The 21814-nt window shown below is 43.6% G+C and overlaps 1 protein-coding gene across 1 annotated transcript in view; it reads right to left on the minus strand.

The window, feature by feature from the left end:
- Positions 1-6389: 6389 nt before the first annotated feature.
- Positions 6390-21814, minus strand: part of KCTD16 (potassium channel tetramerization domain containing 16) — a 166207-nt gene continuing 150782 nt past the window's right edge. The window contains exon 2 of the mRNA XM_065410000.1: positions 6390-6841. Within this exon, the coding sequence (XP_065266072.1) occupies positions 6390-6841 (452 nt within the window). The remainder of the gene's footprint in view (positions 6842-21814) is intronic.

Raw genomic sequence — 21814 nt, forward strand, 5'->3', positions numbered from 1 at the left:
TCCATAAAGTGCTGTGTGTGTGCGTGCGTACACACACATACACACAGATCAAGTTTATATATCACAGTTCTCCGAGAAGAAAAAAAATCAGCCCCTTGTTACATCTCTCTGTACTGTCAGCTGCTTGTGTTTATTATGGGGCCGGGTAAAGGACCCGCTGCTCAGTTCTAAACCATTGCTGCATGTAAATGAATGAAAAGGCCAGCACTGAGATCAGGCTGACAAGAAAAAAAGAGTCTGTACAGTGAAGAGAGTTGATATCCTAATGTAAGAATTGTGACTACCACTGTCACATTGAGTAACAGAAAAATTACCCTGTCTGGACAATGCCCACGACAGCTCCTAATTTGGGGGTATGTAATTTCCCACCATTTCTTCTACTTTAGTGTTAATGAAAGGTGCTAGAGTGACACTTCCAGAGTCCAAAGTCCTCTCTCCACAGAATGTGCACATCAGAGGCAGAAGCTTCGCACATATCAACCCCTCCACCAATACCGCTAACGATTAAGGCTTGATTGTGGCTTTATTCTTCAGGCAGTAGTGGGTAGGACAGCCCCACTCCACACCAGAAGCACCAGACAGACAGGCAAATCTCTCTGCAGCTTTTCTGTGTGCACTGGAGGGGAAGCCAGGGAGGGAGGGAGGAGGAGTGTGGGTGGGAACAATTTCCTGGTGCACCAGCCTGCAGCTAATGGGGTGGGGGGGGGAAAGGACAGCTGACATCCATCCCCTTTTTGACATCCCGTTTCCTGAGGGCGTGAGAGAGTGAGCAAACAGCCCCTTCACTCTACAAAGCATAGGGTGTACAGGGCCTACTATGTGGGAAATTCTTGCATAGCTATGCAAATTGGGGTGTGGCTTCTTGTGCACCACCCAGAGCCTGAGCAGACAAGCAAGGGCCTCTGATAATCAAACCCCCAGAGAGGCCAAATTCCTCCCTCAGATTCCCATGCACCTACGAGAAATTAACCCAGTACAAACAGCAAGAATGAGGATAACATGGGGGGATAGTTTATATGCCTAATACACCCCATATCACTGAACACTCCCTACTATCCAAGCCTGGCCCATCATCCCACTGAGCACTGCACTTTTACATCGTACATGTTCCCCTTGCAGTTCGTCTATTCGTCTGCTTGTCTCACATTGCAGGCCTGTCAGGGCAGGGACTGTGCCCTCCATCATTAGCACAGCACTCACCACATTATGGGTGCTCCTGCAAACAAGTGACGATAGAAGACTCGTTTTTTTAAAAGGGCCTAAAGGAGTTAGGCACTCATCATCTATTGAAAGTTGGTACCTAAGTTCCTTAAGTCCCAGCCATAATTAACAATAACCTAGAGGGAGCATCTTTAAGGGAAAAATATAGTCCGGTGTCCCTTCCTATCTGGCCATTTTGCTGTGACTTGACTCACAGAACCCAGTCAGTGCATGCTATTTCTTACTCTCCTTTCTGAAGCTGATATTCCCAGCAGAACGGTTTGTCTTTTTGAGTAAGTGCCTAATTTTAGAGGATTGCTATGTCTAGGGTTCCTCTTGCATTGAGTAACAGGCTGTAAAAAACTGGAACATATGCATTTGTTTCTGCACAGCGGTACAGCACTTACGCTGCCATGCAGGAGCTGTGAGTTCCACATCAGCTTTCTAGCTCTGAGGCTAGGAAGGGATTGGGAAAACTCTTCGACACATACAGGCAGCAACGGGGACAAATTTGAGTTGAGTCTTCTCTGGGCTGTATTTAGGATACTTCCCATGCAGAGCTGTCCAAGCTCCTTCCCAAGGCCGCACGTACCCCAAACAGAAGAATTTACCTAAGACTCTTATGGACAAAAAGCATTTCACTGAGGGGCCAGATTCTCATTTTCACTAAGGCCTCGTACACCAATCCAGCACTGCAAACCAATCTCAAAGTGGGTGACTTTACATTGCCAAAGCCGTGCAAAGTTATGCCTACACGTGGAGCTGGGGGTGCAATTCCCAGCTTACTCTGATTGAACTAGCACATTAAATATAATAGTGTCACGCAGCAGCCGGGCTCACCACCAGAGTACAGACTCATGGGGTTTGTCCTCAGGCTGACTAGCCTCTCCCACCACTCACCGCAGTCCGTGCTACCGGGACTACATACAGTAACTCCTCACTTAAAGTCGCCCCAGTTAACGTTGTTGCGTTATTAGGTTGCTGATCTATTGGAAAACATACTTGTTTAAAGTTGTGCAATGTTCCATTATAAGGTTGTTTGGCTCCCCTGCTCCGCCCACAGCTCCTGCCATGGAGTGGGGTCGGGGCGCGGGGGCTTGCCCTGCTCCGCCCACCTGGCATTCCAACCGGGGAGCAGGCAAGCCCCCGACCCCGCTCCCCGGCAGGAGTGCTGGTCAGGTGGAATGGGGCAAGCCCCCGTGCCCCGACCCTGCTATGCTCTGTCTCAACCAAGCTTCACAATCATCATTGGTGAGTACGGTATTAAATTGTTTGTTTACAATTATTTAAAACTTATACTGTATATGTATATAATGTATTTTGTCTGGCAAAAAAAATTTCCCTGGAACCTAACTCCCCCTATTTACATTAATTCGTATGGGGAAATTGGATTCACTTAACATCATTTCACTTAAAGTTGCATTTTTCAGGAACAGAACTACATTAAGCAAGGAGAATTTTTAGCATGCTAGCTTGGAGAGAGCTAGCATGACTATGTCTACACAAGCTGGGATTCACCCCTGCAGCTCCAACTGTAAACACCCCTTAGAATCAGGCCCAGGAAGTCTATACTGATGTTACACAAGTGGAGCAATTGAAATAATGAGGAGCATGACCTGAAATGGAGAGCTGAAATCACCAGGGCACAAAGCTATCTCTGATGGAACTTCACCATTGTCAATGGAGTTAAACCTGGGATAAATTTGGTCCTAGGAATGGATACACTATATAAGTACCCTACAGTAACAAAGCAGAATATACATATAAGTTTTGCGGCTAGTGATTATTAAAGTTCAAGACTCTTATTTCAGTAGTGGTGCCATTTCATCTAAAATGGGGAATATGAAGGCCACATGAATCAAAACCATTCTGGTGCATTTCATTTGGTCTAATTTTTCCTGCAGGTATTAATCATTGTACAGTCCTGTGCAAATTGAGTCAAGTCCATTCCAACTCTGAGAGAAAGAAAGAAAAACAGGGTACACTCTCCCTCTCTCTGTCCCTCAGATTGTGTAATACAATGTTTTGGAGATTAAAAAGTAAAAGAAAAAGTGAAACTCTGAAGCTGAGGATGTCAGGTTCTAGCCATTCTGAGTTATCGAAGTAGACAAATGGTCTATGTTGTGTATGGAAATCTCAAATTCCTGCTGAAGCGAGAGCGAGAGTCAACCCTCTGCTCATTTTTCTCCCTAATTTGCTAATGCAATGAATTAATGTTAGACTTCTTCCTTGTGACTCGCAGAGAGCAGAACTGATAGTGGAGGAGGATTCTGCATAATGCCTGATGGTATCAAAACCTTGCAAAAGGGAAAAGGCTCACTTTCCGATTTGGCATGTCTGGCTGATGATACTGACTGGGTCAAAATAGAAAAATCACAGTTTCCAAGTCTTAAAGTGTCAGAGACAACGGAGCTGCTCTCTGGTGTGGACATAACAAGCAAGAGAAAAAGCACCATTTAAGCCAATCCGTATGTCTTGGAAGCCAGCCTAGTGTTCTTGCTTTGCATCGACTCACACAAGGGAAGTTGCAGGCAAACTTTTTAACACCGTGCTCTCAAGAGTGATTCCAGTACAGCAGCTGTAAATAGGGACGAGTGAATGTACAAGAAAGACAATTGTTTTTAAAAAGAGGAAAAGCAAATCTGTGGCAAGCAGAGGGATGTATGTGTGCAAGCACATGGATGTGCAAAGGTGCATGTGAATATGTGTGCACAGGCATGTGAATATGGGTAGGTGTGCATCTGAAATGCATGTGTTTGAGTGTGAACATGTGTTTTAACAACTGAATTAGTTTAGTGCCTGATCCTGAGTAGAGCGGAGCTGTCCAATTTAGCTCAGCACTTCTCAGGTCAGGCTTTTGCTTACTATATTTACTCTACACATGACAATAATTAGGAATCACTAGAACTAGCATCCCTCTCTCATGTAAAACATCTTGGTAAACTTGCAAACCTTAACTAGAGATGACTCCAAGCTACAACATCCAGATCTCATATCCCAGTAATTTGAGGGTGTTTTGATCTGGGGATTTGGTTCATGCTCAGCTCTGTCTACAAGCATCTCACATTTTGCAATAGTTTAAGACATGTCACTTCCCGTTTGCACGTGCAATTAGCACCCACAAAACCTGTGCCTGCATTGCACTTGCAGTTCAATGGTAGGCACAAATCGGAATGATAGTACCTTTACCTACCTGATTATGCAGCTTTTCCCGCACAGTTCATTTTGCAGGTGCAAAAAGAAAAAAAAATGTAAGAGCATATTATGTGGGAGAAAGTTGCACCTGCAGGCAAGGAGACTGGGCCTCAGACCTACTCAAGTATACTATGTTCAATCCAAATGTACCTCTATTCTATGCACACTTGAAGTCATCTCCCTTGTAGCATTGTGAATTGGGAATGCTAGGTAGTGAAACTGAGGCTTTAGAAATGTTACTGATGCTAAACAAGGCAATATCATCGCTTTTAAAGCTATCGTCTTTATTAGTTTCTGTGTCTCTCACTTTATGTCTTGAGACATGTGCCAAACTCCCCAGCTAACCAGCTTCCATCTGCAGCCAGTGGAAGGCCCATGTGGACCCATTGATGCAATGCATCTCTAAGTAACTGCTTTACAGACTGCTCAGACACCAATTTCATCCCACCAGATGCAGTGTGTACCTGGGACTCCCCTTCAGTACCTGACTCTTAACTTTTCAAATCCCATCCATGGGACCTTTGGCTCCCACTGGACTGTTGAGGGACATCAGGTTCTTACTGGTCTGCTGAAAGAATTAGCTTCGGAATGACAACTAGGCGAACCTGTCAAGGAAGGACTGCTTTTTTGTTGTTGCCTGGGCTCAGTAGGTTCTTGTACTGCTGTGCCTGCGTGCGGCATCCCTTCCTCCCTGCAGTCCCATCAAACTGAGCTTGCTGATATTTTCCCGTTTATTATACATTATGGGTAACACATGGTACTAAATTAAGCCTGCCACCCACCGGATTATCCTACAGACTACAGAAAGGATGCTGATAAGGCAGTTTCCATTACAGAGTGTGTTTGGTTTCTATTCAATTTTTAATTTCCTTTTGAAATGTATCTAGCTGGAATGGCGTGGTGCCTGCCATTTTAACAATCAATTTCCTGCCAGTCAGAGCACAAAATGCATCTTGTTAGGTTTATAATTTCTTATAATTGCATCTGCGTTGGATGGGAACGGGAGACTGCTCTCCTCATTTGTTTGGGCCAAAGACTCTTTGGCAGCAGGGTCTGGCAGACTTACATAAATCAGCTGAGCTCACCGACTCAGCGACTTGACCCGCCATCTCTGGATCCCTCTTTCCAATTGGAATCATTCCATAATAAACCCTTTGTCATCCGGAAGCTTTGGGGAAGAAGTGTTGGAACAAAGAAGATTAAAATATATATTGTTATCAAAAACTCATAGAATATTTTGCCCACAGTTGCAACAGACACAAGCACTTTTACAGTGCTCCGCTTCCAACCTCCCCTCGCCCCCAAAAATAACAGATGGAGAGAGACAGTCTTCTACTATTCACACCTCATAAAGCTAGAGGGGAAATGGAGCACACAGAGTGCTAACAATTGCTTTTTTGTTGTTGTTGAGAAAGTGCAGTTATAAGGAGAGAACCAGAAAAATTTGTTATGCAATATAAATATACACACATGTATATGTATATTCATGTGTATATATACGTATATATATACACATCCTTCATGTAAACTGGCACGGCATAGCTTGTTTCTTTAAATCATGTACATCTGCCCCTCCCTGACTCCTCCAAATAAAGGAATTAAAAGGAGAACTCAAAAGGCATGTCGTTTTCAGAAACCCCCCAGCCACTGCCTGATCATGTGTAGGACTTTCTCCACCGGCACCAGGTGCATCTGTGTGTGGGTTTCTTTAGTTGGTGATGTTGTTGTGCCTTTCGTGTTTAAAGTATTCAGCTTGCGTAAGACTAGGAGCTTACAAACAAAAGCATTTTTCATTGTGCTTCCACAACTTGAAAAATATCATTACCCTGTGACTATAAATGTTAAGGTGAAATAGGCAAATTAGGCAGTACTATCAAGATGGATTTTTTTTTTGTGACCTAACAAATTGTTATTATTCCTTTTATTTCCTTATCATTAAGGATCTTGATCTGTAAATTGTAATAAGGTTATTTCCCCCCTGCCCCGCCCCGCTCTTATAGATGATACTTTCGTAGCAGTTCGGATTGCCAGGGGTGTTTCCTTTCTGGAAACCTGTCTGGGATTTTGATTTTAAGGAAATCCTGGATGCATTTTTCTAACTCTTCCTCAATAGAGAGCTTTTCTTTCACTGCTTTTTTTTTGCTAGAGTTGGATTCCCTGGAGCCAGACGTTAGAGTTCGGAGCAGGTCACTTTTTCTTCGGATTTCAGACTGCTGAAGTAGCTGTACTGGGCCCTTCTTGATTGGCCGATCTAGAGTCTGTATGTTGGGCTGGCGGGTGACCGGGCCACAGATGACAGTCTCTTGTGGGGAGCTGGCTTCTGATTGGCTGTCACAGCTGGAAGTGGATAGTTCATTGCAAGATGTGCCACTTTCCCCCTCTTTATCTCCTTTGCCATTTTTGCAGCAGCAGTCACAATGGGATGAAGACCACCTTGAAGGCTCACCTAAAAGAAGGAACAAAGCACACAGTGTGGTTACAAAAAGCACGGACATCTGGGCTGTCGTACACACTCAGCAGGGTATTCCTTCATATGCCACCAAATAAACTATTGTCTATTAAGTACACTTGTGCTAGCAGAAGAAAATGGGGAGGAAAGGAATCAGGTATAGTGGTTAGAGCAGGAAAAGCATCTCAGAACTCCTGGGTTCTAGTCTCAGTTTTCTCAGTATAATCTTGGGTAAGTCAGTATGGCCAACATCTTATACACATGGATCAGGACCTTAAGCTCGCTGGGCCTGATTCTCATTAACAATAATGCCCCTTTATTCCACTCTGGCAGTGTAAAGGGGCATTAAGTCCACTTTAAGGCCCCTTTAGATTGCCAGAGCAGGACAAAAGCCCTTCGTGCAAGTGAGAAGCTGTTCCTCTGTGTTTCAGTTTATGTATGTGTAAAATGGTTTTGCTGTGAGACTTAATTAATGAATGTTTGAAAAGTGCTTTGAGATCCTCAGATGAAACCACTATATTAATGCAAAGAACTGTGTTGTTATTTTCTGAAAAGTGAACGATGATTGTTTCAGAAAGCCAGGGGTAAGTCTCAGGAGTGGTTTATTTGCTGCTAACTCCATAGCAGTTTACTAACAGGCCAAATCCTGAGATGCTCACTCAGATTCTTCATAGGCAAATTCCCACTGACTATAAGACCTGAATAAAATCAGAGTAAGGTCTTCAACCTTTGGCCCATCCCTTCAACCTTTACTCACATTAGTAGTTCCATTGATGCCACTAAGATTACCTAGGTAAATAAAGGTTGTAGGATCTAGCCCAAGATTACTAATCCAGAAAAAAAAGGTAAATTATAAACTGACAACAAAATGGAGCCAATATCCAACTGGTTGTGCTTCAGCAAAAATCCAGTGTTTAAGCTATTGCCTGCTGCCAATTCATGGCCAAAGTTATGGCCTCACAACATGTGAATGGTCCAGAATCTCATTCTAGTGCTTGGTCTTCCAAAGGTTTTGATTTAATAAGTAAAGGGCCAGGCAGAAGGGAACAAAACATGCTTGAAGAGAAAAGAATGAAGATATAATTCTTGTTCACGGAACAGGTATCTCAGAGTAAAAATCAAGCTACCTCTGAAACAGCTGCATAGACCTAGGAATTTTCTTACTTAGGATAGTCAAACTGTTCAGGTATTGACTGATGAAATGTTATTCTATGTCCCATTCAAATTTCCCCTTTAATAGTATGTCGTCAAGTTTGATAGGCTCAAAATCCAATCTATCTTTTTTGCTTATATGTGTTTGCAATGCCCATTAATTCTTTCTGTTTTTAAAGAATTCTGCAATTATCTTTTTGTAAAATAAAATACAAAAGCCAAAAAAATTAGCTCTCTTGAGCTATCCTACAATAACAAAACAGTCTGCACAGCTTAGTCTCATGAGCAACCCTACAACAACAAGCCAGACTGAGCAGATTAGCACTGAGAGGCAGTCCTAAAATAATAATCGTGGGCATCCCTACAATAACATGCTAGGGTGAAACCCTGGCTCCATTGAAGCCAATAGGAACTTTGTCCTTAACTTCAAATAGGACCAGGATTTAATCCCCGGTGTTTACAGCCCAGCACTCACAAAAAACCTACAAGACAAAGTTGGGAGAACTCCTCTGCCTAATGCGTTAATTTGAGTAACTTGGCTGGGTGTAGAGCACAAGTGGGGACGCACATGGAGTCATTTTGTACGCAGACACTGTTGCTGCTCTCTATCATTGTCTCCTTACAGTCAAGTGTGCACTGCTTCATTATGTGGTTCCATCACAACCTCCCCTCCCCCCCACATGTAATGCATTGGTGGCACTCTGGAGCACGATACCATACTCCTGATAGCTCATTTGTTGAAAGAGCAACAACAACTGCTCTCTGAGGTCCAGGGCAGGCTGTGAATGTGTTGGAGACAGCTGACATATCCCTATTGTAAGCAAACCGTGAGATCTACATTCAGAAGTAGCATCCTTCTCACAATGGAGCCCAGAGAAAAGAATTTAATCTAATGGAGCCAACATTTATGTAGGTTTCAGAGTAGCAGCCGTGTTAGTCTGTATCCGCAAAAATAACAGGAGTACTTGTGGCACCTTATGTACACGCACACAAAAATACACCCCAATGCATTGCCTTGGAAATATGACTTCTTCCAAGAGAAAAACCAAAACGTTCTCTATGTCAAAATAAAATCCAGACTATAATGCTTCCACGGCCTGCAACTGCTATTGAGAAAGATGCTGTCATTATTATTTTAATCACCATCATATCTATACTTTCATTAAATTAAATGTAGCTATTCATTCTTTTTTAAAAAAGAAACAAAAAGCAGCACTGAAGTTCCGGTTATTGCCGACTATTTATGTGAAGTAAACATTTCTCACACCACACACGCAAAAAAGTTACACAACAGTTATATACTGAAAATAAGGGAGCTGACTGCAAGAAGGGTTGTCTGTGTCAACATGTCTCTTGGACACAGAGTACAGGGATATTTTTTTTTTTTCATCTTCTACTGGAGAACTGCCAAATAGCCATAATCCATGATAAAGAAGGAAAGCTGGCATTGATTAAAAACTGTTTCCTGACCAAACTGCCGAGATAATCATGGATTTAAATGTCATTTGGAAGCATCCATCTTCCCAGTAAATGTAATTATCACATCCAACTAGTGCAGATTGGTACCATTATTAAGGTCAAGAAAAATGTAATTCAGCATGCTGTAGAGCAGTCTTATATCAGCACCACGGCACTTTATTCCACCCATAAAACAGCAACTGGGCATGGCTTTTAGTGCTTCACATGTAACACTTCACATTTTACTCATCCAGGGGAGCTTTTCTGCAATTTACACTATACAAATGAAACCGAAAGAAAAGCAAGTGGTTTGTACTTTATGGAAAGATTGTGGAGGACAGACAAAGCCTCAAAGGCTTTCTGATCAGGCTGTTGTTAAGTAACTGGAAGGAGATGTCATTCTGTTTTCTGCGCTCTGTATTTTTAAATGTAGGGTTGTCTCCCTTTCTGTTGCAGAAGCTTCTGGGAATCACTTGCCATTTAGTGCTTCAGTTCAGCTGTGGAGTGATTAATATTTTCGCTCATGGAGACTTTGGGCTAGGTTCTCATTTACACTGCACTATGCCGCTGTGGTCAAGGGGCTTTAAAACGAAGGCACACACTACAGTCATATCTTCTTTGGGGCCTCTTTACACACCAGAACTCTCTTAACTGGCTGGGCATTGTTGAAAAAACATGAGCACAGAGGTCCTGCTCCGGTTCCAATTGTTGGGGTCCACTAGGCATAGCTACCAGGTAACTCGGGAGAGCGGAAGGCCAAAAGTGCCGATGAAACTCTTTTGCTCTGGGCCTATCTGAACCCCCAAACCCCATCTTGTGAACTCTCACCTACTTCTGTGCTAACTGCTTACATGCTCTGAAGCAGGCTAAAGCAGAAATGTATTGGTCAGCGTTTTTAGCAGATGGCTGCAGTTTCACTCACACTAGCAGAAATAATAGAGATAAGGAGCGGGGGAAAGGAGGGGTAGTTAGTTTGCAGACGTCTAACTCAAGGTCGCAAAGACTGGGAAAGTTTTCTCACAAGCTTATGTAGAGCTTATTGTAACAGTTGTCTGGAAGGGAGGGGTAAGGGGGAACAGCCAGACAAAGAGATGTATGTAAACAGTTTGAAGTATAAAAGGTAAAATTTGTTTGTATTTGTTGCACTGGATTTGAGACATGCTGGTCTCCTAGTGCCATTTCAGAGCTCTGAAATAAACTTGGCTTGCTTTCTCCCCTCGGTGTCTTTATTGGTGTCAAGCACACCGGGCGACGGACCATTGTTGTCCCCTCGAGCCCTTTAGGGCGGGCAACAGAATGGGGCCTCTTTTGCTCTGAACCTTGTGTGGGTGTAAAACACTCGCAAATGGTAGCATTTGACTTCTACTTGGCACTCATTTTGCACTGATATCAATGACTAAATAAAGGGCAGGGCAGGGCAGTGCTGAATCAGGCCCACTGAATGCAATAGAAGTGTTGCCATTGTCGCCGATGCTAGCTACACAGGCCCTCTGCAATCTTAACTGGGCCATGTTCATTCTCCACCCAGCCCCTTCAGCTACATGTGCACATACTAAAACATGTAGCTGAATAAAAACTGCTGATTTTTCTTCCATGAGAAAGTCAAGCCCACTGGAGTGAAACAGGATTTTGCAAGCTCACGGAATGCTCATGCATTCTTTAAAAAGATGCGCTGCTGAAACCTGCCACACCTGTTCTAAAATTTTTCCATCTTGCTAGTAGCTGTGAACAAAGTTCACATTGATTGTAGAAACAGTTGGAAAAAAACTTCCCCACCCTATTACTTGCTGTTCCCTGTCAATGATAAAGGAGTCTTGCAGTCTGTGTGGCGAAATTTAATTCATAGACTTGCTTCAAGACTGGTTCTTTATCTAGTCTGAAAAAGTCAATAATGGCTAAATTGATTTTTTTTATAATTCTCCCAGCTCTGGAAAAGACATTGCACACACGAGGCTCAGTACAAACTGATTGTGTGAAATTTGGAAAAACACATCCATGAGCCTTATTGATTTGCAGCTCCTTATTGTGGTTGACATTTTAACTTGATGGCATTTTTCCTCTGCTGCAACTACCTATTGTTTCCTGGTAAGAAGAGAACTGGTATAGAACTCCTGTACTGCATAAACAGAAAATGATTTATTCCAGCAAGCAACCGCAAGTGTTCAAAAGGCAGAAATCCATCAGGTGCAAACTAGCTGATAGGGGTGTACGTGACTGCACACTGGACCCTTGGAGAATATCAGGAATCCAGTAAACAGCTTTCTTAAAGTGACACTGTTAACTTAAAAAACACATTTCTTTCTGAAAATATTAAGTTTGATACAAATGAGAGATTAGAAGGAAAAATAAGTTTCTCTCTTTTTTTACTGTGTTTACTTTGTGCATTTGACAGCACTTTGTGCATAGTTACTTTCACTGTATTCTCCTGTACGGTCAGTCATTTCTCCCCGTTGTCTGTTTGTGTCTTTCATAAAGCAACTATGGAAGGGAAACACTTACATATTTAGAAAAATGCTGTTGTAAACCCATGAAAATTAGCAGAGGAAGATCGGGAGCAGCAGTAGATGTAACTACTTTTATCTTGTTTATTTAATTGACTAGATTTCAAGTTGACAATGATGCTGCAATTAAAACATATAAAGAGGAAACACATTTTAGTAATGCTACTCCTACCTATCTCTTATATAGCATTTTTCCTCAATAGATCTGAAGGTGCTTTGCAAAGGTAAGCATTGTTATCCCCATTTTACAGATGGGGAAACTGTGGCACAAGGGGTAAACTGACTTGCCCAAGGTCACCCAGCAGGCCAGTGGCCAAGCCAAGAATAAGACCCAGGTCTCCTAAATCCCAGAGCTATTCACAGAAGTTAGAGACCCAGCCTATCTCCTTGCCTGTGCAGGATTCTTCCCTACAGCACAGTCTCTAGAGGGTTTTGTGCCATCAGGCTTAACGTGTCCCTAGTGATGGAGCTTGAACCACTTCTTTTGGGAAGCCATTCCACAAATTAATACATCGATCTCATCATCAGCAAGATTTTTTGATACCAAGCCTGAATTTTTCCTTCCTTGATTTCATCCCATTATTCCCTATTTATACCCCCCATCTACCACATTATGAGCCAGATCCTCAGCTGGTGTAAATCAGCACAGCTCCATGGACAACAATGGAACTATGCCATTTACACCAGCAGAGGATCTGGCCCAGACTGGCTGTGACCATTGCAAAGGTGCAGAGAGGGGGAAGAGTGCCTGCCATGAACCTCTTATGCAAGGACTAGAGATAATCACAGACCATGCACTCAGGAGGGGTTGCTCCCTCCATCCTTCCTAAAAGTAAGGAAGCGGGTGGACAGGGCCACCATGGGGAGGAAGCTTCAGAGAGAGAGCGAGGGAGAGAGATAAAATGTTACTCCAATATCTTGAGATAGAAAGACAGGCCATGCATCATTCCCACTGTAGTTATGTTCATTCTCCACCCAGCCCCTTCAGCTAATTTCTAGCAAAGGAGTTTACTATTTGCCTAAGAAGCAAATTTTAAGCAAATACTTATGAATATTCAGAGAATTCATATTTAGAATCTGTAATCCTGAGTAATCCCACAGGAACTATGCTCATCCAGTCAGGGAACAAAGCAATAACATGCAACCTATGTGTGTAATCAAAACAGCTTAAATTTTAAATACAGTAACTCCTCACTTAACATTGTAGTTATGTTCCTGAAAAATGAGACTTTAAGTGAAACGATGTTAAGCGAATCCAATTTCCCCATAAGAATTAATGTAAATGGGGGAGGTTAGGTTCCAGGGAATTTTTTTTTTGCCAGACAAAAGACATTATATACATTTAAAACAATTTTAAACAAGCAATTTAATACTACAATCATCACTGCTGAGTATGAAGCTTGGTTGAGGTGGTGAAGTCAGAGAGTGGAAGAGGATGGATTGTCCGGCTGCTCCTCTTGCTGTTCTTGCAAGCACAGACACTGACTTTGCCGGGGGCAGGGGGCTCAACCCTTGGCCCATCCACTCCACCCCTTCCCCCAAGCTCCCACCCTTGACCCGCCTCTTCTCCTTCCCCACCTCTTCCCCCTTTACTTTGCACGCTGTGTCCTCGCTCCTCCCCCCTCCCCCTCCCTCCCCTCCCTTCTGAACGCCGCAAGCCACCTGATTGCCGCAGGCAAGAGGCAGAGGAGGGAGGGGGGGAGGCGCGCCGAGTCCTCGCTCCTCCCCGCTCCCTCCTGCCCGGGGCAATCTGCTGGCTTGCGGCATTTAGGAGGCAGGAGGGAGGGGGGAGGAGCGAGGACTTGGCGCGCAGGCTCCCCTTCCCTCCCCCCCCCCCCCCCCCCCGCCTCCTGCCCGGGGAAATCAGCTGGTTTGCGGTGTTCAGGAGACAGGGGAGAGAGGGGGAGCCTGCGCGCCGAGTCCTCGCTCCTCCCCCCTCCCTCCTGCCTCCTAAACGCTGCAAGCCAGCTGATTGCCGCAGGCAGGAGGTGGGGGGAGGAGGGGGAAGGCGCTGATCTGCAGGGTCTGCCGGCGGGCGGGAGGCACGGGGGGGGGGGGGTTGGGGGCGTAAGGAGGCTGCCAGCTGTGGAGAAAGCAGGCAGCCAAACAACGTAATAGTGGAGCAGTGCACAACTTTAAATGAACATGTTCCCTAATTGATCAGCAACGTAACAACGAAACAACGTTAACCGGGACGACTTTAAGTGAGGAGTTACTGTACCAGACACCTGAACTAGTAGTGAACAAGTTACTGACCAAGAATTATTTTAAGAAAATATTCAGTGAACAAATCCACTCAAGAAAATTGTGATTCTATTCATGATCCATTTGCAAAGAGGATAAGAGGTGAAACTCAATAAATCAGTGGTTATAAATTTGTCACACTGCTCCAGTGATATGTTTGGGATCCTTTTATTGTATACCTCATTCCACAGATACATTCAATAAAAAGTTTAAACAAAACACAGATGTTGCCTTAATTTCCCTGTTTAGGACAAATCCTGCAGCTTTCTCTCAGGTCAAAATCCCCAGGCCAAATTCTTAGCTGGTATAAACGTACTGACAGTGAAGTTATGCCAATTTACACCAGCTGAAGATGTGGCCCGCAATGACTTGGCAGCTTTACCTAAGTTAGAACTGCAGGACTTTGCCCTCCAGGTGGGACAGGAAAGAATCTAGTTCAAATTATTCTCCTTCAGTTTATAGGATGATTCACTGACTGACTCCGTGGTCTGCGACAAACAAAGTGTATGCTTCTTTACCCAATGCTCTTCACCAGGATCAGTCACTGGTAAACATGGGCAAGATTTCTGTACCCACCTGAATTGGATATTGTCTAGCACCTTGCCATGAACACATACTTTGATCAGAATTCTACAAGAGACTTCTGATTATCTCCTACATTTAGTTCATACAGGCCCTTTTATCTTCAAGGATCTCAAAGCACTTTACAAATTTAAACTAATACACTGCATGAATATTGGTCACATTATCCTCCACTGAAATACAGCCTTCTTAGGGACTCAAAGAGGCAACCTTTAATAGAACAGTGCAGAGCAACACTAGGCAAAGGTTTAGGACAGGAAGTGGAGAAGAGGGCATGGATAGACTTGTGTCTAAAGCACAGTTTGGGAGTATAAAGATTGGGTTCAGTTCACAGGACTCCCTATGTGACCCTGTGCAAGTCAATTCTCCTCTCTGCCTCAGTTTTTCCATCTCTAAAATGAGGATGAAATGTTTCCTTATTAATGTATATTAATGATGGGTGAAATTCCCCCCACCCCCACCCCCAACACACACAAGGTCTATCTATGTACCACTTTAATCCCATTTACTTCCTCAGAATAGGCTTAAGCAGGATTCAAGTTGGGTCCTGGCCTTGTGTTGCCCTCCCCCCTCCCTCCCCGAAGGGGCAGATTTCACCTCAAATGGGTTTATGTAATCACATTTTAGCCTTTAGTTCACAATCTGTTCATTTTAACTGTCCGCAAATTGCTAGTCATGGTGTGTGATCGGGCAACTAAGGCTATGTCTACACTGGAGCTGGCTAGCTCTGATCAAACCCTCATGCTAAAAATAGAAGTGTAGCTGCAATGGCGTGGGTGGTGTGATGGTTTAGCCGCCCCGAGTATGATCCCGTTGATGACCCTAGCTATGTACTTGGGATAGCTAACCCCTTTCGCCACTCACATCGCCTCAGCTACACTTCTGTTTTTAAAACTCTAGCTCAGTCACAGATAGCACAAGTGAGTCCCCTCAAACTGGAAATTATATTCTCTAGCTACCATGTAGACCAGGGATTGGCAACCTTTGGCACGTGGCTCACCAGGGTAAGCCCCCTGGCAGGCCGAGCCGGTTTGTTTACCTGCCGTGTCCGCAGGTTCGGCCGATCACGGCTCCCACTGGCTGCGGTTCGCTGCTCCAGGCCAATGGGGGCTGCGGGAAGCAGTGCAGGCCGAGGGATGTACTGGCCGCCGCTTCCTGCAGCCCCCATTGGCCTGGAGCGGCGAACCGCAGCCAGTGGGAGCCGCGAATGGCCGAATCTGCAGACGTGGCAGGTAAACAAACCGGCCCGGCCCGGCCTGGCCCGCCAGGGTCCTTACCTTGGCGAGCCACATGCCAAAGGTTGACGATCCCTGATGTAGACTACCCAATGGCACAGGGTATTGATCTGTTCTCTGTTAGATGACTAAAACTTCTTAAACAGAACTTCTTAAATGACTAGCTCATTTTTGGTATGACTTTCCAGATGGAGAGTCATTAATACTAAAATCCCTGAAACAGTCAGGAGTTTCAGGACTGAATATTTTAATGAATACTCAGAAGCTGTCTGGTTACTCCCAAATAATGAAAAATATGGAATCACAAACAACAGAGCACACTGTTTCTACTAGAAATGTAAGCACTGCCATGCCAGATCACACCAATGACCCATCTAATTCAGTATCATGTCTTTGACCATGGCCAGTACCAACTGCTTCAATGGAAGGTGCAAGAAACCCTACAAGTAGGCAGTTCTGTGATGCCCTCTAAACAAGAAAAATGTACTGTTAACTCCCAAAGTTAGAAGCTGGCTCATGCACTGAAGCTCCCTTCTCAAACTCTTGTGGTTTTTGTTATTTATTATTGTAATTGTCTATTCTTGTTATCCAACCCTGCTTTGAATCCCACTCAGTATTTGGCATCAGTGATTTTGGCAGTGAGTTCCACAGATTAATCAGACATTGTGTGAAACAGTATTTCCTTGTATTTGTTTTAAATTTCCCTCTTTCAACTTCATACTCTGCCCCCTTGTTCTTGTATTATGACACAGGATTATTAGCAGTGGCAAATCTCTCTTCTTTATGTCATTCGCTATTTTGTATTACTCATGAAAGTATTCTCAAATAACATTCTGCAGAATTCAAACAGCCCTGTTCTATAGAATGACCAACAAATTAAACAGCTAAATAGCCTGAAATTTCTTAGCCAGTTTTATAATAATATTTGTAAGGGTGTTCTTGGCTCACTGTGATATTTGATTTGAAACTACCCATGAAAGCCAATAAAGAGAACAGAACTAGTCACCATGCTCCTACGATTGCGTCCCTTTTTCCATTTAAGATGATCACATCAAGAGAAGAACCATGACCAAACTGCAATCAGACCATTTGAAGTGTATGCTTAATTGAACACAGAATAAGCCTTTTGTACATTAATTAAGATCTAATAACTGCTAATTCTACTTAATGAATATTCAGCAACTATGGGCACATGACAACCAAGCTAAGACGAAGAAACTAAAAATCTACTCTGACAGCAGAACTGTGAAAACAGGCCATATCCCAAGCCCAGAGGCAGCTAGGGTGACGAGACAGCAAGCGTGAAAAATCGGGATGGGGGTAGGGGGTAATAGGAGCCTATATAAGAAAAAGACCCCAAAATCAGGACTGTCCCTATAAAATCGGGACATCTGGTCACCCTAGAGGCAGCTGAACCCACTGCATATCCCAAGGGAGAAACCCTTCTCTCAGGGTGACCACATAGTGACCACTAGAAGAGACCTTGGAGTCCTGACTGTTCAACACCACAGAGTTTAAGGCCCACAGCTCTCGGTAGAGAGGAGGAGGTTCTATACCCTTCAGAGGCTTGCTGAGGAATCTGTGCTACGGACCAGGATAGCAGCACAGAAGCATGAGGGCTTCATGAAATTACTTGGGATCTGTGGGGTTCTCCTCATCTTTCCCCATAGAGCCTTAGGATCTTCACCTTTCTGTAGCCCTCTAAAGCCCTTCCTTCTGAGTGGAGAATCAAACAGAAATTCTGGGAGTGCAATATGTAACCCCGAATCAGAATCTGCTGTGTATATCAGTATATTGTATACTAAGTGGTTTAGGATACACCTGTGGATTTAGTTTTCTGTCACATTGCCATGATGCCTGCATCACTGAAATAGTCTCATCAACTGCAAATGGTCCGGGCACTGACCTCCTTTTGGCCTAGAGATAAAAGTATACAAAACACCTCCAGTCAAAGAAAACAACTTGACTGATTCAGCACACCACAGGATTCGGCCCTAAGAGAATCAACTGGCAGTGTTAAAAGCAGGGACCTTTCAATTGCCAGCCCCATTTATCTTCTATGTTGAAAATAAATTTATAACAGGAGGGAAAAAAATCTATAGCTCTCTCTCTCCTTTTGATAGATATATTTTTGACAGTTTTGGGAAAGGTGTGAAACGTTGCTAAACATTCTCTTGGAGATCAAGGAGCTCAGTTTATTGGTTTCAAACTGCTGTAAATCAACTGGTTCTACTGGAATTACTCCAAAATTACTCAGATGTCAGTGAAATCAGAATCACACCCAGGCTTTCAGGCTACATAAAGTGCCATAAGTGTAATTTTTATTGGCTTCTGGCTACAACTGTGCGAACCTCAGGGTTTTACACTAAAACCCCATGGCGTCATCATTATAAAGATAACATATCACACTAGTCAGACCAGTACATAAGGAAATCTAGAAAAAGAGGAAGAAAGCAAGGGAGGAAATTGAATTGCCCTTTAACATTTAATGAAGTGTGTGTGTGTGGGGGGGGGGGTAGTTTTCATTAGACCATCTTCTGATAATAGAAAAGGGGAGAAAAAGAAGCTTTTAAGAATTAAGCAGTAATGCATAAAATATATATCTGTGTGAATCAGTATCAAATTAATTACTGTGCAGCGTAACCAGTATTTCAAATGTTAGTTCAAACAGTGCTGCCCACTGTATTTCTGCCACAAATTCCAGTTTCAAGTTGAGTCCTTTCTACATTGATTTCAGAGCTCACCGTCCCTTTTTCTAAATGTCATTCCAAGGCCCAAGCTGTTTTGCCACAAGAAGGGTGAACAGGTCCAATTTTTTCCCCATGCCAATGATGTGCAAATAAATAATAACTGAAATATGAAGGAAAAGATTTTCCAAGGTGAGTGCATCATCTGCAAAACAGTGTGAGCACCAGTCGTGCATGGATAGCTTTTCTTTCATGTGCACGAGGTATACCTGTGCATGTGAAGATCTGCCTGCATGCACAGTTACCCAGTTTGTTATTTTGCAAACTCACTTTGTGTAATGTTGACCCCTCTCAGGCACTGTGGATTCCAAAAGCTTTACTTAAATTCTTGGTTCTGTTGAGCCAACCTTGTGTCTGTTGAAGTCAATGGCCAAACTCCCAATTGACTTCAGTGGTGCAGGATCAGGATTAGGAATTCAGGATTAAAAGATGTGTGGATAAGCATAGGGAGAGCTCTCCCTGGTCTCCTTGCCTTAGGACAATTTGCTTTCCCTGAATTCCCCTTCTTCTCTGACTCAGGAAGTCAGCTCTCATCAGGCAGAGGAATTTGAAATGGGAGGAGCAGAAAGAGCTGATGTCTGGCTGTGGGATTTGGGAGGCTCTCAACCTCTTGTCAGGGGTGAAGAAGTAGCAACCTCTCCTCTCCAGGAAGATTTGTCCCACCTGCTGGGTCCCCATGCACTCTAAGAAGTGAAGAGAGGAAAATTCTCACACCAGCTGCAGCATTTTGCATAACATGTGTTCTTTGAAATGTCCTAAGCTTCTAATAGGCTGGACACTGCATCAGGTATCTGAACAATTTCTGGGGAAGAAGCTTTCAGACCTATACTTCATTTTTATTAGATTTTTTTTTTATCAGTACAAATACTCCATCCTGGTAGAGAAGGGAGTGGGGAGGACCAGGAACGTGCCTCTCACCAACTGTACACAAAGAACACACACGTTTGTTTGCTGCTGATGGGCCCAGTGGTGCTGGAACAATTTTTATAGTGGGGGTGCGGCAGAAACCATGTATCTGGGTTGTTATTACTACTTCAGGCCAGGGGGGCGGTAGCACTCCGAGCACCCCTAGTTCCAGCACCTATGTATGGGCTTACTTGGGGACAGCAGAGCCTTTCAGATAGATTTTTAATCCTGTCCCAATTCTCTTCCCTTTGTTGCGTCCTGTCACTAGATGATGGTTCAATGTGGCATCATCACCTCGTTACCAGTGGTGAGAGCCACCACAATTGTTCTGTTCCCACCTCCTTATTTTGGATCTATTTTAACCACTGTGGAGGTGAGAAGCAAAATGGGGAGAAACAGGGGTTCATGAGAAGAGACCAGAGGGCCACTATCTCAACAGCCAGTCAAGAGAAGCTACTTGGACAACCAGCCAGCAGAACTCAGCTGCCAACTCGGGAAAGACAACCTAACCAGCTTGTATACTGAGCTAACTAAAACAGTCCTTGATTCTACTATGTGTGAGTTTGGCCTGAAATTAACTATCCTGGTTTGGAAAGAAGAAAAATGTTTTTGCTCAACAGAAAGGAGACAGCACTGACTGTTCAATTATGCCATGGAGGCCAGTTTGACAGCTCTTGTCTCTCTCTATACCGTACATTAAAGCACTTATTAGGTTAGGCCGTCTGTTCCTGCACACCTGCTGGGGGTTGCTTGATTGACTCCATTGACTGGGTGCCTGGAGTCTAATTCTACAATCAGGATTCATTACATTGTTTGTAAACAATGACAGACTATGATAAATATGCATTTCAGTTAATTACTGCCTTCCCGGGTGCCGTACCACTTTCTCATTTTCACCTGCATGTCACGTCTTAGCACCTGATCTTGCCTTCCTCTGGCTGTGACTAAGTAGATCTGCTTGGGGTAAAACAGATCAGATAGACCCACACCCAGGGCCAAAGCCTGAATGCTGCTAAGCACCTGCTGTGCACCTTCAGTTACTATTGACTTCAGCGAAGGCTCCCTGAACCTCCCAGGAGCTGGTCCTCAGACTGTCCCATTTTTGTAGCTTTAGATTATTCTTTGTCCTTCTCTTTTTATAAAAAGATCTCAAAGATCTTTAAAACCATGAATGAAGAAAGCCTCACAACTCCCCGCCTCCCTTTAAGGTAGGACAATATCGCTCTCCATTTTACGGATGGAAGAACTGAGACACAGAAAGAGACTTACCCAATATCACACACGCTTGTGTCGGTATCAGAAGCAGGAACAGTCCCCTGAAAACCCTGATTCTCAAACTCTAATCAACTTGTCCTACCAACTGAGCTGGGAAGCAGACATTCCCTAGAGGTTTCATCTGATTTCATTAAACATAAGTAGTTATTTAGGTGCAACATACAGGACAAACCTGCCTCAGTTTGCTATTGCTACAAACATGCGAGACTGAACATTGGATACCATGGGCCAAATCCTCAGCTAATATAACAGTAATTTACACGTGCTGAGGATTTGGCCCAATTTTTTCTCTCAGTTATGCACACATTAGTTAGTTGGAAAATGCTTAGTATTCTTCAAGGAAAATCCTTTTTTAAAGTTACCTGTGTACATGTTCTGGTTTTTTGACAAAAAAGGAAAAACAAACACACACACACCCCTCACGTTTTCTACACTGCTTTTGGTAACAAAAAACAACAACAAAATATCTGCAGGTTTGGTTACAAAAATGGGCTTTGTAAACTATAAATTGCCTCACATGCCTTTCTACAGCAGCGGGAACCTAAAGGCTCCACTGGGTTCTGCAAAGGGTATTTTAATCCAGAGGCTAAGAGACATCCTAATGTGCACCACACTATTGGGAAGAGAACAGGAGTACTTGTGGCACCTTAGAGACTAACAAATTTGTTAGTCTCTAAGGTGCCACAAGTACTCCTGTTCTTTTTGCGGATACAGACTAACACGGCTGCTACTCTGAAAACTATTGGGAAGGCAGATTTTATTCTGGGGGGAAATAGTGTGATGCATACTGGCCATCTCTCTCTCTCTCTCTAGAACTGGCCATCTCTCTCTCTCTGTGGTCATCACAGTCGCAGCAATGGAACTTAATGA

Source organism: Emys orbicularis, chromosome 8 (assembly GCF_028017835.1).
Source record: "Emys orbicularis isolate rEmyOrb1 chromosome 8, rEmyOrb1.hap1, whole genome shotgun sequence".
In the NCBI taxonomy this organism is placed as follows: domain Eukaryota; kingdom Metazoa; phylum Chordata; order Testudines; family Emydidae; genus Emys; species Emys orbicularis.